This window comes from Naegleria fowleri, assembly GCF_008403515.1.
Source record: "Naegleria fowleri strain ATCC 30894 chromosome Unknown tig1, whole genome shotgun sequence".
In the NCBI taxonomy this organism is placed as follows: Eukaryota; Heterolobosea; class Eutetramitea; order Acrasida; family Naegleriidae; genus Naegleria; species Naegleria fowleri.
This window is the reverse complement of record NW_025407933.1, coordinates 136016-159515: the sequence shown is the minus strand read 5'-3', so window position 1 is coordinate 159515 and position 23500 is coordinate 136016. Positions and strand designations below refer to the sequence as shown.

At 37.5% G+C, this 23500-nt stretch overlaps 13 protein-coding genes across 13 annotated transcripts; 5 read left to right on the top strand and 8 right to left on the bottom strand.

The window, feature by feature from the left end:
* Nucleotides 1-83: 83 nt before the first annotated feature.
* On the bottom strand, nucleotides 84-1928 carry FDP41_000067 (uncharacterized protein; the record flags this gene model as incomplete). Its single annotated transcript, XM_044710362.1, has 1 exon — nucleotides 84-1928. One exon carries the CDS (start codon nucleotides 1926-1928, stop codon nucleotides 84-86), a length of 1845 nt encoding a protein of 614 aa, XP_044569741.1.
* Nucleotides 1929-1999: 71 nt separating this feature from the next.
* FDP41_000066 (uncharacterized protein) lies at nucleotides 2000-3130 on the bottom strand (the record flags this gene model as incomplete). Its single annotated transcript, XM_044710252.1, has 1 exon — nucleotides 2000-3130. The coding sequence occupies one exon, from the start codon at nucleotides 3128-3130 to the stop codon at nucleotides 2000-2002; it is 1131 nt and encodes a 376-aa protein (XP_044569740.1).
* Nucleotides 3131-3477: 347 nt separating this feature from the next.
* FDP41_000065 (uncharacterized protein) lies at nucleotides 3478-4155 on the top strand (the record flags this gene model as incomplete). The annotated part of the gene is made up of 1 exon (XM_044710141.1): nucleotides 3478-4155. The coding sequence occupies one exon, from the start codon at nucleotides 3478-3480 to the stop codon at nucleotides 4153-4155; it is 678 nt and encodes a 225-aa protein (XP_044569739.1).
* Nucleotides 4156-5015: 860 nt separating this feature from the next.
* Nucleotides 5016-6035, bottom strand: FDP41_000064 (uncharacterized protein; the record flags this gene model as incomplete). Its single annotated transcript, XM_044710030.1, has 1 exon — nucleotides 5016-6035. One exon carries the CDS (start codon nucleotides 6033-6035, stop codon nucleotides 5016-5018), a length of 1020 nt encoding a protein of 339 aa, XP_044569738.1.
* Nucleotides 6036-6248: 213 nt separating this feature from the next.
* FDP41_000063 (uncharacterized protein) lies at nucleotides 6249-7510 on the bottom strand (the record flags this gene model as incomplete). The annotated part of the gene is made up of 3 exons (XM_044709919.1): nucleotides 6249-6582; nucleotides 6900-7314; nucleotides 7495-7510. 3 exons carry the CDS (start codon nucleotides 7508-7510, stop codon nucleotides 6249-6251), a joined length of 765 nt encoding a protein of 254 aa, XP_044569737.1.
* A 710-nt stretch (nucleotides 7511-8220) lies between these two features.
* FDP41_000062 (uncharacterized protein) lies at nucleotides 8221-10116 on the top strand (the record flags this gene model as incomplete). Its single annotated transcript, XM_044709808.1, has 1 exon — nucleotides 8221-10116. The coding sequence occupies one exon, from the start codon at nucleotides 8221-8223 to the stop codon at nucleotides 10114-10116; it is 1896 nt and encodes a 631-aa protein (XP_044569736.1).
* A 45-nt stretch (nucleotides 10117-10161) lies between these two features.
* Nucleotides 10162-10846, bottom strand: FDP41_000061 (uncharacterized protein; the record flags this gene model as incomplete). The annotated part of the gene is made up of 2 exons (XM_044709697.1): nucleotides 10162-10335; nucleotides 10394-10846. The coding sequence occupies 2 exons, from the start codon at nucleotides 10844-10846 to the stop codon at nucleotides 10162-10164; spliced, it is 627 nt and encodes a 208-aa protein (XP_044569735.1).
* A 76-nt stretch (nucleotides 10847-10922) lies between these two features.
* FDP41_000060 (uncharacterized protein) lies at nucleotides 10923-13091 on the top strand (the record flags this gene model as incomplete). The annotated part of the gene is made up of 1 exon (XM_044709587.1): nucleotides 10923-13091. One exon carries the CDS (start codon nucleotides 10923-10925, stop codon nucleotides 13089-13091), a length of 2169 nt encoding a protein of 722 aa, XP_044569734.1.
* A 405-nt stretch (nucleotides 13092-13496) lies between these two features.
* FDP41_000059 (uncharacterized protein) lies at nucleotides 13497-15632 on the top strand (the record flags this gene model as incomplete). The annotated part of the gene is made up of 3 exons (XM_044709474.1): nucleotides 13497-13659; nucleotides 14006-14557; nucleotides 14716-15632. The coding sequence occupies 3 exons, from the start codon at nucleotides 13497-13499 to the stop codon at nucleotides 15630-15632; spliced, it is 1632 nt and encodes a 543-aa protein (XP_044569733.1).
* Nucleotides 15633-15830: 198 nt separating this feature from the next.
* On the bottom strand, nucleotides 15831-17189 carry FDP41_000058 (uncharacterized protein; the record flags this gene model as incomplete). Its single annotated transcript, XM_044709363.1, has 1 exon — nucleotides 15831-17189. One exon carries the CDS (start codon nucleotides 17187-17189, stop codon nucleotides 15831-15833), a length of 1359 nt encoding a protein of 452 aa, XP_044569732.1.
* A 1183-nt stretch (nucleotides 17190-18372) lies between these two features.
* On the bottom strand, nucleotides 18373-19680 carry FDP41_000057 (uncharacterized protein; the record flags this gene model as incomplete). Its single annotated transcript, XM_044709252.1, has 2 exons — nucleotides 18373-19059; nucleotides 19240-19680. The coding sequence occupies 2 exons, from the start codon at nucleotides 19678-19680 to the stop codon at nucleotides 18373-18375; spliced, it is 1128 nt and encodes a 375-aa protein (XP_044569731.1).
* Nucleotides 19681-19791: 111 nt separating this feature from the next.
* Nucleotides 19792-21057, bottom strand: FDP41_000056 (uncharacterized protein; the record flags this gene model as incomplete). The annotated part of the gene is made up of 1 exon (XM_044709141.1): nucleotides 19792-21057. One exon carries the CDS (start codon nucleotides 21055-21057, stop codon nucleotides 19792-19794), a length of 1266 nt encoding a protein of 421 aa, XP_044569730.1.
* A 45-nt stretch (nucleotides 21058-21102) lies between these two features.
* Nucleotides 21103-21939, top strand: FDP41_000055 (uncharacterized protein; the record flags this gene model as incomplete). Its single annotated transcript, XM_044709030.1, has 1 exon — nucleotides 21103-21939. The coding sequence occupies one exon, from the start codon at nucleotides 21103-21105 to the stop codon at nucleotides 21937-21939; it is 837 nt and encodes a 278-aa protein (XP_044569729.1).
* Between the last annotated feature and the right edge of the window lie 1561 nt (nucleotides 21940-23500).

The following is a 23500-nucleotide window of genomic DNA, read 5'->3' as shown; positions in this document are numbered from 1 at the left end:
ACTGAGATTAAGTTCCCCATACGAAAGAGCTCTACAAGCTTTTCCAACCAATCTCACTTAAGATTGATATATTTTTCAAATGTTTATTGAAAGAGTTTGACAGTGCTGTCACTCCCACACGTCGCAAATAGAGAGCGATCCACAGGATGCCACACACAACCAATACAAATTCCTTCATGACATTGCATCTTCTTAATTTGTTTTGCGTCTTTCCAATCCCAAAACCACACATTACCAGTGTAGTCTCCACTGAATACAAACTTGCCATCATTCGAAAAACCCACTTGACATGCATATCCTGCGATTTGATGACCCTTAAATATTTTGTTTTGTTGTTGTTTGAGCCTAGTTTGTGCTTCAAAGGTTAAAATTTGATTGTTGAGAGATTGAGCAACTATCCACTTGGAATTTGGATGACACTCAATCACTGGCATTGAATGTTGTTCTGGATCTGCCAATTTCTTAATTTCTGCTGGAATTCCGTATTCCCATAATCTGAGAGACTTGTCGTCACTACTGGAAACAAACTTTTTACCACCATCTACAAAACAAAGAGAGTTCACAGAACCTGTATGTCTCTCGTATTTGTGAACAATTCTTCCTGACCTAGTATCCCATTGTAAAATTCTACTACCTGAGTATCCTACAAGAATTTCATGCTGTTTGTGTTCGAGAGGATTCCATTTGACACAGTACGGAGTGGAACCAGACGTCAGTGTGTGTAAAATTTTTCCAGTCTCTGTATCCCAAATGTTGACTCTCTTGTCGTAGGCACAACTTGCAAATTTAGATCCATCTGAGGAGAAGGAAATGGCACGTACGGCCTTTGTATGACCCACATAGGTCATTATACAATTTCGATGTCCTAGTACGTCCCAAATCTTTATAGTAGAGTCCATCGATGCACTCAACAACAAATGTCCATATTTAGGAAAGAATTCGATCGAGGTGACCATCTTATCAGGCATGTGACCCGTGTAAGTATGAATAAGCTTCTTTGGAAGTACAGCTCTCTTTTCAGTGTAGTCACATTCCTTGATGTGTGAAGGAGGAACAACAAATGTTCTTCCCTGATAATCCATGTCACGAGGTAAATGATAAATACTGTATCCATCTTTTCCTTCTGTAGTGATCTTTTTTTCAATGTCCGGATTGAATTCAATTTCTGGCAAGGTGCCCTCCACTTCTTTTTTCCTCTTCTTATTTCCTGTTTCACTCTCTTGTTGTTGTTTTTCTTTAGCTGCATTTTCTAGCTTTTCCTTTCTCTTCGCTAATTGTTCTTCATGTTGAGCTCTGAGTTGAGCAAGTAATTTTTCATGTTCATTCTCATTTTCATCCTCTTGAATGAATGCATCTTGATCAAATCCGGCAATCACATCAGCGTCATCATTCTCATTTACGACGACAAAGTTTTCATCTTGTGCCTCATTGATGGATGAATTTCCATCCTTCTTTGGTTTTCGTTTTCTCTTTTTCTTTGCTCCAGCATCTGTGTCATTACTTCCCAATGCTTGCACTTGCTCGGGATCAATTCCTCCAGGAAGTAAATGAGCCTTCCTTGAAACATCATAATTATAATATTGACTATTAAATAAATATGAATTCATATTATGCTGATCAATCTCTCCATTCAATATAAATCCAGAATCAAACTTTGTATGGCTGGTTGGAAATGGATTTTTAGGTCCTACCCGAGGAGCATATAATTCGTTATATTTTGGATTAAAAACGAGAGCGGTGGCATCTTTCGGAACAATGTATTGTTTTGATTCGGGAAGGGCGACATTTGGTGCTGCCGTTATTGATGATAGTTCTGATGATGTTAGATTTACATTTTTCACAGCGGATGAAGATTTGGTGGTGGTGGCTGTTGTCTTTGTCTCCACTTGATGATCTTCATCACTTCCGTAACCTTGCAGAAAATTCATTTTTTTTAATACAACTATAATTCGATCGAATGAATCGATTTTATTGAAGACGTATCATGCAAAGACTGAATTTATTGTTGCTTGCTCTTTAACATTTCAGCTTGCTGTGTTTTCAAATCATAATACTTTTTACCAGTTGTTGGGTCAGTGAGAGGAGTGAACACACCAATATCAGTGAAGAATCCACTGATGAGTTCGGCTGATGTGACATCAAAACCAGGATTCCACACTCCAATGCCTTCGCAAACAGTTCTGTCACCTCTAAAGTGAGTCACTTCTATGCTACTTCTTTCCTCAATGGTTATTAAATCGCCACTTGCCAAAGTTAAATCAATGGAAGTGAAAGGAGCAGCCACATAGAAAGGAATGCCATGATGTTTAGCACTCACTGCAATATGATAAGTACCAATCTTATTTGCAGTGTCTCCATTGTTGCAGACACGATCAGCACCAACAATGATGGCGTCAATTTTCTTGGTCTTGAACAAGTAGCTCACAGCAGAGTCACAAATAAGGGTGGCAGGAATCTTCTCATAGACCAACTCGAAAGCAGTCAGTCTTGCACCTTGATTGTATGGTCTTGTTTCTGTACAGAATGCATGATCCAATACTTGCTTCTTGTGCAAGAAACGAATCACACCCAAAGCAGTACCATACTTCATGGTAGCCAAAGCTCCAGTATTGCAGTGAGTTAAAACTTGCAAATTTCCGTTGGATGATGTTGAAATAATATGTTCACTTCCGAATTCACTGATTCTTGCATTCTCTTCAATATCTCTATTCATCAAAGCCTCTGCTTCATCAATCACGAGTTGGCAAATTTGTTGTGCAGTTTTTGGTTGTTGCACTGCTGTTTGAATCTTGTTTTTGAAATCACCAACAGCTTGGAAGAGATTTACAGCAGTTGGGCGACTCTCAGCCAAATGATCCAACTTTTTGATGAAGAGTTGAGCCACACCCGAAGCATCTTGTTGTTGGTCGGATAAGAGTTTACTAGCCTCCACAGCCAAAGACAAGACGGCAACAATGGCAATCGCTGGGGCACCTCGGACTTTCATATCTCGGATGGCATGGAAAGCCTTTTCTGTGGTATCTATGACTTCATAAACAAACGTCTTCGGAATGAGAAGTTGGTCGAGAATTTCGAGAGAACCTCTTTGATATTTGATGGCTTCGAGAGTGGCTCGAGTAGTGGTGGCCATTTTTTTTCTTTTCAACAATTAATTGAAACTGCGAATAAGTGACCCAATCATCCCAGTCGTTACTTTGATCTTTCAATGTTGCAGCATGTAACAAGATAACTGCAATATTGCAGTGAGTGCCAAACCATGGCATTCCTTTCTCATCTTTCCCCACGTGTATACGGTTGTTCCGAACACCATGTGAACCCCATTACAAACCATTCAAGGCACGTTTTGATGTGATGGGTTTATTAAAAAAAAATGAACTCAAATGAATAACACGTTTAAGGGTGTCGCAATCTTCTCTCTTTAAAAAAAGAACATCAGCACGTTTGTTTTAATACGAAAGTTTCTCGAGAATCTTGATCATGGTGTGCAAACAAACCTCACAGAGAAGAACAGCTGATAAGGGAAACTCTCAGAGAAGAAGGAACGCCTCGTCTCGGAATGAGACTCCTGTGGTGAATGTACACATTGAAAGAGAGATACAACCTGGACCACCATCGGACAGCTATTCTCCAAACTCCGAACGCAGAAGAACATCCGATTCATCAGCTTTGAATTCGTCTCAATCCTCCAATGTCATGCCAGAGAATCCTCTCTTTTATAATTGTCATGTAACCTTCCATGTGAATCACTTTTTAACCAATGTAAAGTGTGGAGAACCCCCTCAACACGATAGTCCTGTAAGAAGGAAGAGAGAGACCACTCACAATCACGAACCTCTCAATAGTGTGTTAGGAAAGAGAATGAACGAAGATTTCCTCTCTGGTAAAAACACACCAAATAACGTTGCCGTCAAGAACGAAACTCCCATCATCATGTCAGAAAGGAAGCATGTTGCCATGGAAGAAGAAGAGCTCGATTCATCATCCATGGAGGAAGACGAGAGACCAAGCGAAGGTGAGGAACCAACAAGCTCAGACGATGAAGAATTTCATGACAAGAATTTTATTGTATCTGACAGTGACAGTGAAAACAGTGGAAGTGAGGAGAGCAGTCTTGAAACCCTGCAACCAAACCTTAAACATCGAAAATTAGTGTAGGATGTACATATATGTGTTTATTATTTTGTTGAAGTGAAGAAACGATCATGTCCTAATAAACTCAATAGGAATAGAAGAAATAGAGAAATGTGAATTATAAACAACTCACTCAGTGTTGAACTGTCGGTTGACTGGAATGATTCATGTTCGAGTCCCATGCATGAAAGGTGACGTCGAACACTCATCGCAAGATGGTTCGTTTTTTCTTGGATTTCGTTTGAGAAGGCATGCAGTTTGTGAAGGCCACCATACTTTGAAAATTCATCGATATTGTTCTGAACTGTATTCATCCAGGTAATGCACTGGGGAGGAAAATCTATAAACGCCGTGGAGTTTGATACTTTCACAAGTTCTTTACAGTAATAAGAGGTTCGAAGAATTAAATTGGAAAAGGTGGTCCATCGATGTTGAAGCGAAGTGGTCAGAAATGATGAAGAGGAAGTCATTAGCTTGCTCATGAGCATCTGTGTTTCATCGAGCAGAGACACACATTTGAAGGCTGCTATTGTGATCAACGACCTTGGGTGTTCTCCTCTCAAATTCTGCGGATGGAGTACCAGAAACACCACGAAGAGAACCAAAAGATAACACACCACTACCTTTGGTTTGGAAAAGAAGAACATGTTATTGTTTTCGTTTTTGGTAGGCAGATTTTGCATTCATGTGGTTAGTGTGTTGGGAGTAACATGTTGTTGCAACCACCACCTCGAACAACATTTACAAATAAGGACAGAATGCTTTTTTGAAAGCATTACTGACCTCACTTGCACGTTCATTACAATCACCCAACAACCCATCATACACACAATTGTGTCTTTTTCAATGCTACAGTGTGTTTCAGTCTCCAATCCAATGAATCTCTACACAATCTGCTTGGTATTGTAACTACCACAATTCGGACACTTGATACCAAAAATATGGAAAGGAGCTTCGTCATTCCGTTGCAAACACTCATTGCATAAAATTTTCACCTTTTTATCTTGCAATTCTTTTGGGAGTGGAGTGTTTGCAATTTCTTCATCAATGATACGAGTAGACTCTTCTGAAATCTCGACCATGTACTTTTGACACAGTGGGCAATTATAAATTCTACTCTTGAGTGCATTTCTGAAACATTTCCAATGCATGGGATGTCCACATTTGAGTAAATGAACGCTTTCTCTCGATGAGAATAAATCTTCCATACAAATTGGACAATGCGATTGCATACACTGTGGAATGCATTTGTGGTTTGGAGCCATGCACGCTCCACATGTATAACAATGCAAAAATTGCTCCCTCTTACCCAGACGACAAATCTTACATCCATCGCAATGATAGATTGGTCGTTTCGGGTCATTGGAGTAGATATGACAAATCGTACAAGTATAAAATTCACCAAAACGTGTCTTGCATTCCGAATTTTCACATTCTACATTATCGCTCGATTGTATAGTTCCACATCTCATACACTTGACTCTTTTAACAGAATATCGGTCCATATTTTCAACTTTACATTTACATTTCTGAAAAGCTTCATTGTCATGGCAAACACGACACCAAAAGAATTCTTTACAGCACGGAGATTCGATTTGGCAATTGTGTGGATAGTGAGAACACCCTAAATCGCTCGAATATTGTTTGGCTTCAACCTCCACTTCGGAAGTATGATTATTATCCGAGTTGCAAAGTGGATGATGATCTTCATCGAGTTCCAACAATGTATCATCATCCTCTTCATCGTCATGAACATCTTCCCAATCATCATCCTCTTCATCATGATGTATGGTATTATTCGTCGTTGATTGAGTGGTTGAGAATGGCTCCGATTCGTGCTGTTGTTGGGAGTTGACTGATGATGAGGGAAGAGCATGTTCTCTGTTGTGATTGTTTTCAGTCATTTTTTTTTTAAAATCACTGTCCATGCGATTATTTGTTCGAAAATTCAAACGTTATTCATGGCTGTGTGTGCAATTAGTACAGTTAAACGTGGTTCATGTCATCAAAGTTAGTGTAATTATTGTTGTAAATTTCAATTATTGTTTCTGTCATCAAGGTTTAGTGTTAATATCAAATATTGATAGTGTAAACTTGTTGTAAATTTCAGTTATTATTCATGGTCGTGAGTATTTCATGTATAGTTTAAACTTGTTCAAATCAATGAAATTGGGATTAAAATCGTATTGTTGTTCAAATTCATTCCAGGTGAGTTTCAATTCTTCCAAGAAAAAATGATTTCGTTTCATCCACATTTTAGTAATAGATCGATAAGCTTCCTTAGTAAATACTTTGTCCCATTTCTTACCCAATCCAACTTTAGCACCTGTTAGGCTATGGATATCTTGCTTGGTCTTGATGAGGTACAATAGTCGTTTGGAGAATTTCCTGTTATTCTTTGCATATATTGAGATATTATATAAATTCCTAAACATTTCTTTTCTTATATCACTATAGTATTTACATTCAAAAATAATGTTTTGCATTGTCTCTCTACTACAGCAAGGACATAGCAAGTTCGTCTTGGATATCTTGTTTAAATTTTCCAAAGTCTTCATCACGTTCACTCTAATTTTAAATATTAGATTTATGGTTCTGAAACCGATTTCTATTGAGGGGTAAATGTTGGTGAACTTTCTGTTCTTGGGAGGAAGGTTCTTTGGCGTGTATGATCTTTTGTGGAGGCGTTGAAATATAAGTTTGTACAATGTTTGTCTAGTGTTTGTCTAGTGTTTTGAGTGTATAGCACATTGTTGATAATAATATACCAATTATTGGATGGAATATTAGTAAGAATATTGTTACAATCAGCACCTTTCTTAGCAGCCTTATCTGCTAATTCATTTATACGGCTATAGATATCTTGTTTACCTGTATGACTGTTAACATGCATAATTTTGATCTGATCCTTCACTTTTAAATAATTACGAATTTCTTCAACATAAGGATCTCTAGATTTTCTGAATTGGAAAAGTTGGTCATAAATACTTTTCGCATCTATGACTATTGTTCTAGGAGTGTTGTTATCAAGCAATCTAACAACTGTGTGGAGTGCTTGAACTTCACTGTTGTAGGAAGTTCCTTGTCCTAAGGTGTGACTTGAGATGGAAACATTCTGATCAGTTACAATACCGTATCCAGCAATATTATTGTTACATGATCCGTCAGTACCAATTAGTGTAGCTTTGTTCAAGAGGTTTGACAGAGATGTGTTGTTACCAACATTGTTTTCAGTCTTTTTTTTCTCTATTTTCAAAATTTGTTACAATCAAAAGAACGGAAAGAAAATTTTGAGAATTATTAAGATATTGGAGAACGTTGACAGGTGTAATGCTTAGGTTGAAGGAGGAGTATGATACATACATTCATTTGAAAACATGGTTCTTGTTTTCCTCCATTGAAAGAGAAACATTAATCTCCGAAAAACCAGTTCTCTTGAATTTATCATGCCTTGAAAATTCTCCAAAAAAAGTTGAAAACACCAAAAAGTACATTGAGAGCTTTGAGTTTGGAATTTCATCTTATTTGCAAGTGACACAATCCAAAACATTTTGTATTATTTATCCAATGTTTGCCAAAGATGAAATGAGCGTATTTCCTTTTAGTCCAGAATTGAAACTGTTGTTTCAGACCTATCTTGAAAAATTAGTGAAGAAGTATCATTGCTTAAGAAGGGTTTTCCCTTTGTTTCAAGTATTCATCACACAAGTGGAGAAAGATCCACAATTACAAAAGGAAGTCATCCAACACAAGGTCTCAATGCTTCGAATTATTAAGGTTGAAATTATGAATGAGTTGTCAAGACTCTTGAGTGAAGCCTCGTTTTTGTTAAAACAAGAGTTCATTTTCGACTTTTTGAAAGTTGGGTCAAAAGTAGCCTTGGAAGCTGGCAAATTATTAGCATCTCAGGAGAAGGTCAAGGATTGTCAATATGAAAAAGGTCTTTGACCACACTTCATTTCACTCAGTATCCATTAATCATGTTGTAAATAAAGTTATTATTTCCGAATGTGTTCAGTCCTTCATAAAACAGCTGACATAAATTTTGAGAAGTCTGAGGCCCAAAGGGGTTATCATCACCTACAAAAAATGCAACAAGTCCATGAGGATGATAGTAAGGCTTCTTCTCCTGAGGCCAGTCATGAAGGAAATGAAACTAATTCGGAAGATGGCGGAGAGAATGCCTTGCTACTCGAGCATATGAATAATGAGAGTTCATCTTCTTGCACCTCTTTAGAAGCGTATGATCAAGAAGAAGATGATGATCATGGGCTTGCCGACGATGAAATGGAAGAAAATTCTGCCTCTTTGCAAAATATTACTCCAAATAGGGTTCAGAATAATATTAAGGAGAACAATGGCTCACAAGAAAGCACTCATGAGGAGTGCAAATTCCCAAACAATCCCCATCAAACAATTGAAGACGCTTCCAATGCAGGTGGCAAGCAAGATTCCGATGTTGCCCAAGCATCTATTACCGAGAAATTGTTGCATCAATTCTATCTTGAGACCATCAATGAGATGAATATTTTCGATCCCTTCGCAAATGATCTGGTCTACGAAACAACCATGAGCCCGAATCAACATAAAGCTTCAAAACTTGTACAGGTTGATATAGCCTCACATACAAACCATACACCTTGCGAGGACCTCAATGAAAATGCTATCAACAGCAAACAGCAACTACTTTCAATTAAGAGAGAATTGGAGCATGAAATATCTCTTATTGAATCTCAACTTTTTGATTTGAATGAAACAGAAGCATTTCTGACATCTGCCCTTAATCGTTTAACCGCCGAAAACAGAATTAATAATGCCCTAAAAGATCTTGAAACCAATAATTTGGAGGATCTGACAGAATTGTCGAAAATTGTTGAAATTGAGGTGGAAAAAAAAGAAGCGTCCGAGCAAAACAAGATAATCTCAAACCTTCCAGAAAATGATGGTGACTATTCCTTCACAAACTCCTCCATTGCCTACAACATTCTTCAATTACAGCATCTCATTGATACATCATCGAAAAAGCTTGAACAAGTTCAATGTCATCATAATCAACTCATTCAGAACAAGAGAAGAAGGATGATAGAGAAAGCTCATCTCCGAGAGCTCAATAATCAGAGTCTTAATTACGAGAAAAAAGTCAACTCTGATACCAAAAAAATTGAAGACAAGTATTGCCATGATTTGAAGAAGGAACAAGATGAAAGTTACCAATTAGAGTCTACAGAGAAAATGCTTCAATTCAAACTACAATTTGTGACAAATGAAGATGGCCAACAATTAATGGAAACAATGCAAAAAGTCATGTCCATGTTGAAAGGAAGAGAGGAGTTACCTGATGGAAACTATATTAGTGTCTCGAGAGCAATCAACTATTATTCTCAACTCAAAGAGGCAGCCGAGAAAAATGTCTTCACTGTTGAATATTTTAAAAAGTTTCTGAGAGAGCACAAGGAATTTGGAGTATTTGCTTGCAATTTCGAAGACTATTATTCTCCAAGCTCCAAGACAATGTCTGCTGGGCCTTGCACAATCATGCCCAACAGTACAAATACAGCAGGTATCCGACAAGACAACAATGGTGACAGTATTTCCTCCGAAGTCTTAGAAAAGCCCTCCACCAAGTACATCTTGGATCCCACAGAGATTCTCTATAATACTAGAGAGGAAATGCCAAAGTTTGATGGAGATGCAGAAAGTAAAACTCCCCTCAACAAGAGGAGTAGTGGAAGCAATATGGAAAGTCAGTCAAGGGTCAATGGTGGCACCAGAGTGAACAGATCACTCTCTCTTAGTAAGAGTTCAATCGCAGTGCCTTCAACTCCCACAGCACAAAATGTTTCCTCTCAAAGTATTAGCAGCATGACGAATGCTCCTTCTTTCCAATCTACAACTAGCTCAACAAAAGGATATGTCCATGATGTAATACGGAGAAGTATGAATGCATTGTCAAAAGTTCAAGCTTCAAAAAAGTCAAAACATTAATGTGAAGTTTGAAAGAGAACAAATAGCTTAGATTTGAGCATGTATTCACTTTTTCTGATTTTCTTCTTTGATCTTGTTGACCTTGCTGGAAATAGCTGTCAGAAATTGTTGAGCAGTGATGTTTCCACTGCTATTCTGAGTCTGTGTAGCGTTTCTTTCGTCATTAGTGTTTGTTTCTTCCACAATGTAATCACTTCGTTTTTTCTTTTCATTTTCTCCCTATTTAATTGAGAACACAAAATTATGCCATTGGAGCCAATACATGATTCCAACCTACCACATAAATTACCAGTCCAACAATAAATCCAAGAATGATCATAATATTTCCCAAATTTCGAGCCAACTTCATTCTCTCCGCTTGTTTTTCTTGCTTCTTGTCTGTGTTGAATTTCAACTTTAAAAAATCAGTCAACTCTTTTTTAATATTCTGCATCTTTTCTTGTGCCATCTTTCTATCTTGTTGATAGTTTTTTAATCGTTGTTCAGGATCATCACTGTTTTCCTCTTTCGTGAGTCTTTGTTCGGAAGAAGAGAAACTTCTTGTTTGATTCCATAATAATGCAGAGGAGTATCTATTATTATGAATAGTATTGTTCATATTATTATTTTGAAACGAATTTGCAGCAATGATGGCCACTCTTCTCCGAGCCAAATTGCTTCCCTTTAACAAGAAGTGTGAAGAAAAATAATTCACAAGGCACTTGGGTCTATTCCGAATGGACTGCAACATTTTTCTTTTCAAATTTGGATCGATAATTATTGCTCGACAGAGTCTAGAGAGATCTACTGTAGTTGAAACCTAAAAAATGTCTTCAAAAAAAGCTTCCTCAACAACGGCACCACGAAAAAAGATACAACTTAAAGTCGATGAGAACACTACTCCGGAAAGTGTATTGGTGGAGTATATTCGAGTTGGACAGACGGAAGATATAGAACAATTATTTAAGGACTATTTGATCGACCCAAATTTTCCAATTTACGACAAATCGAGTGCCAATACAAATGAAAAAGTAGTGACTGACTATCCGTTTACATTAGCAGCTCGGAATGGATTTAATGACGTTGTTCAAGTGCTTGTCAAAAACAAAGCAAATATTAATTGCAAAATCAATGGAGATAACATTCTTCATATTGCTGTTTCTAACAACGATGAAAATTTTCTTAGAGCTATGCTCGAGGTTGAGGTAGTCCATCCAACCAAAAAGGAAATTGTCAAAAAAATTGATATTAATTGTAGGAATGATAGAAACTTGAGACCAATCGATATTGCTGTAAATAATAACGCGACCAATTTAATCAAAATGTTGCTCGAGAATGGAGCAGAATTCGATTTTGATGAGCCTCTCGACCATACAAACCATACAATTCTTCATACATCAGCTATCGAAGGAGATGTAAAGAGATTGGCATGCTTGTTGGAGTTGGGTCAATCTCCATACAAAAAGGATGTATCAACAGGAAGAAACATTTTACATTTTGCTGTCCTTAACAATAGAAAGGATTATGCTGAATATTATTTGAAAATGAAACTTGATGCGACCTTACTATACTCCATGGATCTCAATGGTCAGACTCCCATTCACGAATGTTGCAACATGGAAAATTGGGAAATGTTGAAACTTTTCATGACAAAGTTCAATTTTGATATTAATTATTTGTTCCAAGATGGCCTTTCTTTACTTCACAGATATGCGTTTCTCAAAAAACAAGACGTGTGCGACAAATTAATTGGGCTCAAAGCAAAGATTAACCATTTGGACAAGTTCGGGAATACACCACTGCACTGGGCCTGTAGCTCTGGGTCCGCAACCTTAACGTCCTACTTTTTAGAGAAAAAGCTTAGTGCTAATGATCAAAACTGTGCCGGAAACTCGTGTCTTCATGTTGCGTGTTATCATGGCTTTGTGGATATTACAGAGCTATTGCTCTCAGACAAGAAAATTCAAATCAACATTCTAAACAAGGAACATCGATCGCCTCTTATGGAATCAGTGTCAAGGGGACATTTAAAAATTGCAGAGATACTTCTTTCTAAAGGAGCCAATATCCACGAGGAGGACAACAAGGGAATGACCAGTCTTCAAATTGCCCTCAATGAAAAACAAGAAGAGACTTCTCTTCTCCTTATCAAAAAGGGTGCTAAAGTGGATCGAAAATACGTGGGCTATGCCAGAGAAGACTTCCTCACCGACCGAGAATACATGCTACAACATCATGTGGTGGAGAACAATGATAAAAGTTTAGAATCGCTGAGAAAATCTGCAGATTTAGGATTCAACACCATTCTTCAACAAGCCATTGTACAGGGTTTTTCAAGACTTGTCGAAGAAATGGTTAAAATTCCTGAATGTCCTTTGGAAGAGCCAGACGTCAATGGAGTGAAACCTCTGATCAATGCTATCAAGGTCCAAAACATTCATATGGTTCAGTCTTTGACAAGAACTGGTAAGGTGAATGTTTCAGCTACTACAGAGCCCATTACTGGATTTTCTCCTCTCATTCTTGCTTGTAGCTTGGGAAATTACGATATTTGTGCTCATCTTGTTAGGGAGTGTAAAGTAACAACAAACGGCTGTGAACACATGACGAACAAAACTGCCCTTCATTACGCTTGTCGTGTTGGAAATTTGGAGATTGTAAAATTGCTGGTTGACAATGGTTCTCGGGTCGATGATTTTGATGTGCATGACCGAACGCCTCTCTTTGAAGCTTGTGAACATAACCATGGTAGGATTGTGGAGTATCTCATTGCAAAGCATGCAAATATTGAGCACAAAGACAAGGATGGTTTCACAAGCCTTCATCTATGTTGCCAGCATGGATCTGTGGCGTGTATGACTGCTCTTATTGAACGAGGAGCAATACTGAACTCGAAAGATTCTGCCGGTAGAACACCCTTAATCGTTGCATCACAATTTGGACAAACAGAATGTGGAAGAGTTCTTGTGAAAGCATTTGCATCAATGAAAAAGTGAAAGGTCTGGACCTGTGATTTTTCATTTCTCGAAATTGCTCAATCTTCTCTGTGAAGAGTTTGAGTGCATCACGATGATCAACAATTTGTTTCCAAGCGAACTTGGAACTGTTTCCTCTTTCCTCGCAGCATGTAAAAAACTAATAATAAGCACTGACGCGTACTCCAAAGTCTTCATTTTCCAACCCAGAAAAAAACTTCTCTTCCCTTAGATTAAACACCTTGCGCTTGTTCTTTTCGGAAAAATCCTCGCAAAAAGTTCGTACTCTCTCGAACAAAAACGCTCCAAATACTAAATAGAGCGACATTTGAATACAATTCACAACTGCGACGAGTTTATATTATTGTTCGAGCCTCATCAACATCAAGAGCATCTCCAGAACAAAAAAATACTCGAATCACCTTCATGAGTAACACGGCACAACGTTTAAAGTCGAGAGGAACCTCCTTCCTCAGACAAGTCAAGGATATTGGTAACATTGCTGTTTCATCTTTTGATGATATCAAAATGAGTATGGCAAAGGCTACGAATCAAGATCCTGTTCCACCAAAGGAAAAACATGTAAAGAGTAAGTGGCTGGATAGATAATGGTGTGTTTGATGAATACGATTTTGCTAACAAACTAAATTATTGATGATGGATGATCCGGTTGGAATCATTTGGTGGTTAATCATGACTTTTTGGATTTATACAACAATGGATGTAATTGATTTGTCTGATATGGTATCATCATCATTGCTGGTGGATTTGAATAACATCATCGACTATTTATCTAAACTTTATTCACGATTATCATCCAATCCGATGAAATGTTCCTGTAAATAATCATCATCATATCCATGGGGAATAATTAAAAATTTATTGTAACTGACTTGTTGATTTCTCCGATCCTGGCAACAACAACATCAACACAGAATTAATTCTCGCAACTGAAACTAACAGAGAACTAAATATGGTTGAATTCGCAAAAGCAATTTGTAGAATTTACAGAAAAAGCAGTGACTGGCTAACGGCTTCTAAGGGATTGCAGCTACTGCATCGTATTGTTCAAGAGGGCTCTACAGAATTTTGTGATGCAATCGTTCAAAACGATCCTGAGAAGCGTTTCAACATGTCCAAATTTAAGGACAGACATACAAGTGAGGCTATGGATCAATCCCCACTCGTAAAACAATACTGTAGATATCTTGAGGAAAGATTGATTCTGTATCGTATTTATCAACTCAAGTCGTTACTTCCTGATATGACATTGGATGCATATGTGTCATCAAACGACATGAAAGGATGGTTGGACCTGACTGAAAGTTTGCTTAGAACTACAAATGAGCTCCTTGAATGTTATGAAATTGTGAAAGGAAAGAAATCTATTCTCGAGAATGGAGCAGCTGTTGGATGTTTCACTTTGTGTTTAGATGATAGCTTCGTTCTTTACAAGTTGTTGAGCGATTGTGCAACCAAAATTTTAGGTATGTTTAACATTTGACATTTTGTATGTCTAACAATTTCTTCTCCGTTTCTATTTACTTTTACAAAACAAATTCAAATTATATTCTTATTGGAACAATCTCTTCTTTCATCAAACATGATTATTTGTCAACATCTGATGATGACAACAACATGACAGATGATTTCTACAAGATTCCATTAACCCTTGCTAAGAGAGGTCTCGAAGTTTATGAGAAATATTGTGATTCAGCCAAACGTTTGGAAAGCATGTTCGAATTTAGCAAAAATGTAAATCAAATCTTCCTCAAGTCCAAACCACCTTCCTTAAAATTCAAACCTGAAAGTGTTTTAGAACCAATGAGAGAATATGTGGAATCACAAGGTGGTACAAAGAGAAGGCTTATTGACCATGGAGAAGTCCCAACAACTGATCTTTCGAGCATCTTGTCGAAGAATGAATTAGAAATGATCAAACTGTCAACAGCAAATGAAGAAGATACCACTTCCTCAACATCTAAACCTCGCTCTTCGAGTGTCAAGAAAAATCCTTTCGGGTTGGATGAACCACCAAAACAAACACCCAAGACATCTCCTCGCAGAGGTAGTACTAATACGAATACTGCAACCACAAGTACCTCCAATAACAATGCTCCTGTGAGTTTGGATGACTTACTTTCGTTTGATACACCTCAAGCCAATAATCAACAACCAGCAAACAATGGCAATGCTTTTAACAATAACATCAATCAGCCAAATCGTCAAAATGTCACTCAAAACATCCTAAGTCAATTTGACAACAATAACATGTATTATGGAGGTAATAACTATGGTGGATATGGAGGTGTTAATAATCAATATGGTGGAGTTGGATTTTCAAACAATCCCTATGGAAATAATCCCTATGGAAACAACCCATACCAAAACAACCCTTATGCCAACAACAGTATGCCTTCTTACAATAATAACATGCCCTATGCAAATAATCCTTACCAAAACAATCCTTATGCCAACAACAACATGCAATATCCAAACAACAACACCAATCCTTACTCTCAACCACCTCGAGGCAACAACACTGGCAACAATTTTTACTGAATGACTCGATTGCATCAGACTTGTTCAGCTTGCTTTGAGCAGTAATAAATTATTTGAAATCATTAAATAAGTATTATAAGATCGAAAGTAAACCACAAGAGCTCACATTCAAGGAAGCCTTGCATGCAATCAATGTTTTTGATATTTTGGGAAATTGGAGGTGTGGGATGGTTTATTGAATGGTTGAATGGTCGATCACTACTGATTGGAAATGTAAAAGTTAACAAACTCCATCGTATACAACGAGGTTCTGTATGCAAAAACGCTCAAATTATCAGGATTCTCTGCTTTAAGCTTTTTAAATTCTTCATCACGTAAAAACAATTGAGGGTTCTCACCTGTTTGTGCTTGGTATGAATGCAGCATCTTCTTGAGCTTGTATTTATCTTCAAAAGCTCTTGCAAGAATATAAGTCGCTCCATTATAATTTACACAATCTGCTGGTTTCACCTTAAAGACAACATTCGATCGTGATTTTACAATCTTTGTTTCGGATGATTCTCCCTCAGTTTTTCTCTTCTTTGGTTTGGGAGCCAAGATTGGAGGTAATGGTTCCTCCAATGAAGAGGTGGTTGTAGTTGCATCGACTGAGGAAGAGCTTGATGCTGATTTTGATGATGATGACGAAATTGGGGGAGGAAGAGATGCAACTGGTTGAGATGGTGTCACAATTTGTGGAGAAGCAGAAACTCGTTGCCTCAATGACTGTTCATACTTCTCTATTTGTTTAACCATTGTTGAGAGTTGATGTTGGAGGAGACTAATCTTCTCACTCTTTTTCTTGATCACCTCTTGATACTTTCTGTTGGCTTTTGTTAAGGATTCAATTTTTTCTTCATGTCTCAGAATTTGGGCATAAAAAACGCGAGCCATTCCGCTCAAACTTTTCATAAAAACTTGTGGAGTTTCTTGCGTGACAGAAAGAATGGGTTCGTCGCTTTCCGACCATTCAATTCCATTTGTATGAGAGTCTTTCTTGGGGGGTGTTGTTGACGTCAAGGGCTCTTCTTCTTGCATCATTTCTGCCAATTCTTGCTTGTATTTTGCGTCCAAGTCTTCAATTTCTTTCTCTGTGAATGTTCTCTTCTTGGATGGTGTTTGTGGTGTGATCGATGGCGAAACAAAAAGTGATTCTCTCTTTAAAGGTAATGGTGGTGTTCCTTCGCTTGGGATGAGATAATTTGAGAGTGAAGAAGAAAATGTGCAAGTTGTGGCAGAGGAGCTTGCTGCATTATTGTTCATAGAAGATGACAGAGTAGAAGCAAATACAGGCTGTTGTGAGGAGGCGCTTGAGGAAGTTTCAATGGATGATGATGACATTTCTGTGTGAGGTTGGATCTTTGCCAATTTAATGGGAGTAGGATCAGAGGTGGGAATATTGGATGATTTCAAAGCAGATGATGCATCATCTGAATGGGAATAGTTGAAAGAAGAAGGAGCACTCGATGATGCAACTGATGGAAAATTGTTCGATTTAAGGAAATTTGTTGAACTAGTATCCTTGTGTTGTTGATCTTCACTGCTGCTTGCTGTAAATGCTGCCGATGATGATATCATATCTCCAAAATTAAACTCGTTGCCACAGTAGTAATAGTAGTGCAAGGAGGTAAAATAAATGACACAAAAAACACTTTCGAGAATTCGTCGTCGTCGGTGTGTGAAGTGTTGGTCGTGTCCTTGTGTTGTGGAAAGAACAACAATGAACACACTGTGTGGGAAAAGTGGTTGGTGAGGACAACAATCACTTTAGTGATGATGATGTGTCTTGAGAGAAGGATAAGACAAGTTTCAACACACGAATCTCAGAAAGGTCAAGCTTCAAGGTTGAGTAATCAATAAAATTTCAAATCCCGAGTTGGCAAAATTGTTGCCTCTGTGGAATACACACCGAGACAAATGACGTAAGAGTGGCAGAATAATCATCATGAGATGACAATTTGGAAACGACATCATTGAACATGCCCCGCAATCATGAACATCAAAGGTTAGATAAAAAGTTGTATTTTAGAGATAAAATTAAAACACGAATGGAACTTACAGTTGATGGTGTTTCAGAGGTTTGAAAGAGCTCGGAATGAATAAGAAGTGTTTTTCAAGGTACAAACAATCTTGTTTTTCAAAGTTTAAGCTCGGAACAACGGCACAATAGCTCTCTTTGAGATTGAACAAGTTTTTCCAAATCGGAATTCCAATGTGCAAACTTTTTGGATGAAACAGTTATTGTAGAAGGTAAATATTTCGCGATGAGGATGTGAATAACAGCTCAAATTGAATGTTAATCAATGCGGAGGAGGAGATGCAGTGGTTGCTCTCTGTAATCAAGCAAAAGTGCTTTTTGAATTTTTTTTAACCACCCTCTTGAGGGAAGACTGATTTGAATAGGAATGGAACCCCGTAGGCAGTGTTCTCAGACCTCTCTGCCGAGAGAGAGATTTGTGATTCAGATCAATCGTTATTAATAAACAAGGATAGATGGTTATAGAAAATTTAATCATGGTTGTTTGGATCAGCAGTGCACTGCTGATGAAATAAATGCTTGTGATGTATGGTGAGCCATGATGATTTTTAGTTACGCCCCAAAATCTCAAAGCTTTGATTTGTAAAAAATATAAAATTCTTCAGATATTCTTATCCGGCTGGCGGTTGAAAGTGTAAGAACAACATTGGGTGTCAGCGGATTGGGATGATGAGGAATTCTTTCACCAGTGAAAGGCATACTCATAATTGATCCAAACCAACTCTAAGGTTTGAAACGGTACGAAGTTACCGACTCCAACAGGAATGGTCTATTCTCGAGGTGTGTTTGTCTCTCGAGTTGAATCACTGCAAAGTTGCCTTCCATTAAGGATCCTGGATTCACAATGGGCAGTGTACCAACGAGTGAGGAGGAAGGTCGAAACAAGTGCGTATGTCCATGTACCAAACATACACAGCTCGATTGCAGTTCTGTTTGCTCAATGAATCCTCTCAAAGCATCGGAACCAGAAATGATTTTGGGACTAGTGATATCTACTTTCTGGAAGAGAGTCGTGTCGCAGTTGGCTGGTCCGTTATGAGTCATGAAAATGTATTGTCGGTAGTGTGAGGCTTCTTTGGGCTCTTGTTGTTCAGTGTTTACCTCGGAAGATCGTGAGGTTGAAAGTGTTGTTGTTGGCATTGATGATGATGATGGTTGATTCATTTCAGTTTTCATTCTCTCGACGAGTGGTGCGAGCTCCTTTCCGTATGCTTCATCGGTGGAGTGAGGGTAACCTTTCCATGCTCGTGTCGATACAAGCTCTGGAGGTGAAATGTGGAAGGAAGGAACGCTCCCACCAAATCCTGCCAAATACAGTCCCTCCCTCAGTTCCACAATGGAATTATGCACGAGGTGAATGTTTTCTTTGGGTTGAGTGAGTTTGTTTTCGAACATGACATCTGGATCGTGCTGTATATTTCGTTCAGAAAATAGAGCAAGCCAAATAGGTCAAATAATTATTATTACATGGTACGAAAGGTTGTGCAATTCCACAATGATGTGGCACAACCAGGAATGTTGATTAAGGTCAATAGATCAATAGATTTCAGAAATTAAAATAATGAATCAATCATTTCAGATACAACATACATTTCCTGGAATTAAATATACCTTAGGAGCAAAACTCAACATGCCCTCAGCAATCTTCTCCACACTCTTGAGTGACTCGAATTGAAATTCTTTACTCTTGTATTCTTCTTTTGTCTTGATGTTGACAATATCACCGGGACAAAGAACTACATCGACCTTTACTTGATTTTTGTCTAGAATTTTCCTCACTCTTTCAAAATAAATGTCATAATTATGAATGTCACTCATAATCAATATAGAGAGACGCTCGGGTTGAGCAATGATATCTGTCTTGGTAGATCCTTCATTTGTGGAGGATTCTTTGAGTTTTTTCTGATTTTCTCTCGCATCCAATCCTTCCTTGTTATTATTATGGACAGAGAGTTGTTCTTCATGGTCGAGCTTTCGCTTCAATGAGTGATGTGGTTTATGCTGTTCAGCTTCCGTGTTGTTGTTTTGCATATTTTTTTATTTAATTTTTTGTTTTAAAACATGATTTTCAGACCTTTGCCACTTTCTTCACACACAATAAATTATAAAGCCGAAGGAATTCCATATCGCCATGATCTGCCATTATTTCTGTTGAGGTTGTTGAGTTTGTTGCTGTTGTTGCTTCGTATTTGCAAATATAATTTTCTTTCCCATACCTTGAAGCTCTTTGAGTGGCATCTTTTTTAATTCTTGTCGATAGGCCATCTTTTGTTGTTTTTGGATGGCCTTTTTCGAGGAGCCAGGTTTTGTTATGAATTTGTTTTGTTCCTTTGATTTCTTGAGAACTTTGTCCATATGTTTCTTTCGCATTTGTTTTTTGCTTTGTTTAATGTCTGTAAGAGCCTTTCGAAGCTCTTCAGTGTTGGAGGCTTGCACTGTGATTTCCTTAATTTGAGATTTAGGAGCATTGGAGAGTTGTTGTTGTTGATTACGGACACTGCTAGCTGAACTTGTCAAGTCTCCATTATGTGAGTCATCATTAGATTCAGTGCTGGTATCAGATTCATGTTCTTCCTCTTGACGAAACACGTTAGACAAAGATGATGATACGCCTTGGCTTGTGTTGTCATGTTTCGCATCATTCCAAGATTGTTCATGACCTGTTGTTGTCTCTTCGAATGGTCTAGCTACTTTTCCATCCAAAATTTTGTAATGTTTCTTAATGGCATTCTCTCGAGACATGAGTCCTTTAAATAGTTCCAATTTTTGTTGTTCAATCGAACGTAACGTTATTGAAGTTTTCCAGGATGGATGTATAGTGTCAATGGGTACAGGAATGTTGTTTTTCGTGAGATTGAATGGAGTATGAGAAGGTGTAATAAATATATAATTTGCATTCGTGTGAATATTGGGATGAATATTTTCAATTTTGTCATCCAAAGTAGAAACTGAGCTTCTGCTACTCGGCGATGAATGATGAATGGTTGTTTCAAAATTGGGATCCTCTTCCTCATCATTAATATCGGAAATAAAGACACTGCTTTCTCTCGATTGTTTCTTATTTACGGACTTGTTCCCTGTTGTTGTATTCTCCTCATCATCATTTTCATCCAATAATAGTGATTCAGTAGTCTCCTCTTCATTTTCAACTTGATCATTAAATAATGAATTTAATTGACAATCATCATTATCCTGACCACGAGGAAGATGATTCTCTTCTTGCTCCTCATTGGAGTTGGATTCATTGCCATTATCCTCATTCAGAAAAAAATCATCCTCTTCTTCTTGTTGTTGTAATAAATTTCCAATGGATGAATTATATTCTTCTTCCTCCTCACTACTTTCCATGTCTCCGAGAGAGGACATGAAGACAGAAGCAGTTGTTGCACTCTTCTTCCGTTTCGACATTTTTGTCATGTTTTGATTCAACCAACAAAACCATCAAACAAAAAAATGCAAGGTGATGATGTGAATCAAACCCATCACCGGGATGATGATCATCAGATGGACACTAATAATACTCCAATTCCAACACAAAAAGACGAAGATGATCACAATGAAAGTTTAAGAAGTGAAAATAGTAATAATGAACAAGTGATTGGTAATGAAGAACAAATTTATTATCATCATCATCATGACGAGGAGGAAGAAACATCCTACCAACAACAACAGCAACAACAACAGGATTCAAGCGAGGGAGTTAGAAAAGGCTTATTTGGAAGACGTGCTTGGGACGATCAAGTTTATCAGCAACGTGCAGCAGAACGATTAGTCCGAGAAAAAAGTGGAGTTGATACCGATGATAAAAGAAAAGTTGTACAAACTCGTTCCGAGTCTCTTCAAAGAAAGCCTCTTCAAGCTCGTGAATCAAGATTGTTACACTTATCGGATGACAAACTTATTGGAAAGAAGGGAGTCATTGATGTAACTCCAGAGGGAAAACAAATCATGCCAAACTCAAAAACAGTCATTAAAAAGAAGAATGCTAAAGAAGAAATGATGCAAAAAGTAGATCCGAATCAGCTGGCTGGATTTTATTGCAATGTTTGTGATCGGAGCTTTAAAGATTCTGCAAGCTTTGTGGACCATTGTAATTCCAAATCTCACTTGTCCAGATTAGGAATGACTAATAGAGCTGTCAAAGCATCCGCAGATGAAGTGAAAAGAAAACTACAAGAAACTATTGATGCTAAAAAGGATGAAAAAGGAAGAGCTCCTAGTTCAGTGTCGTCACTCACAGCTCTCGCTTTGAGCCGAATTAAAAAGAATACTGAGGCAAAACAAAAGTAGACTGCAAGATTCAGCGATTTGATGAATTTTATCCAATAGATGATTGATCTTCCATTTAATTCTGGAAGTAACATCATTTGCGTAGGTGTTTCATTCCATCTCGTTGCAGCTTCTTCGGTTTGGTATTGCAAGACTGTCACGTAACAAAAACAGCCTTAGTTTGTAGAATTAACGGTACAGTGCTCAGAAAAGAATCACACGCAGGCAACATGAGATTCAAGAATAATAACAGGCCTCTTAATACAAGGATGAGCTCTTTGTTGTGCGATTAGTTTGTCTGTTTCCAATATTTTTAAAATTTAATTAAATAAAAAAATTAATTTAAATTAATTGAAATGAATGGAACACATCACCATACGCTGTGAAAATTGGGCACTCCTTCATCAATAACATCCTCATTAGCAACAATTCAAAGTTCCTATTCTTCGAAAATTTCAGTCTTTTTAAAGACACATGAGGTTATATAAGATCAGAACACCCAACGAATTCTCAAAAACCGAAAGCATGAGATCTCAAAGATCAGGTCAATAGGTAATCTCTCTGTTGCAACGAAGTCTGGCGCCTATTTTGGGTGAGTTCCGAGTTGTCTGAAAAAATCCAAAATTTGCCGCCAAAGTTTATGCTTTGAATGGAACACATTTACTCAACGCTATTTTTTCTTATTATGATAAATTTTCCAAAGTCAAGTTTTTGATTTTCTCAAAAGAGCGTAAATTTGGCAAGTTGAGTTTTTGTTTTTCATCAATGACAATCTCCGCCACTACTACGAGTGCGAATGATATTGGTGCAACTATAATTGCTCTCGAACATCACAAGGAGAGTAAAAATTTGGAATTTTCTCTTTTAATCCAATATTCATAATTCACATTTCCAGATTCATCAAAGTTGCATCCATTTATGTTTTCACCTTGATAAATGTCTTTCAGAATGTCCTTATTAAAATTCAAATACATTTGTAAAAATTTACACTTTTCACGATGGTATGGAAACATTAGACAAATGTCACGCAATCCTTTGACATCGAATGACCTCTGAGAATTAATTTTTCAACAAGTACAAACATTTTGTTAGGATTCGAATCGATACTCCCCAATAGTGATGTTAATAACGAGCTGTCATTGAATAAATCTTGTCGATAAAGTTTTAAACTTTTCAACAACAAGTTGCATTCCAAAGAAGGATCATTCAATTCTTTGGAGACTTTTTTTGGCTTCCAAATAGTCATGCAAGAGAACATGATCGCCTCCATAGAATTGTGAAAAATTGGAAAATGAAGATGTGTGTAATGAACAGTCAATCATAAATTCCAACACAATCAAAAACATGACATTTGACATGTAAGGTAAATATCTACTTCGAAAGGACAAGATCCATTCCATTAAAACAAGATGGTATCTCAAAGAACATTCGATTCCTCATGACTACATAATATCCTTCCACTTTCATGCTATGAAGGTTTCATCAACAGATTTTCAGAATTCCATTTCTTGTTTGAAGGAACAATTTCACATTCATCGAAATTGCACAATTTCTAAAGTCATCATTGAATACTTGTGCTTTG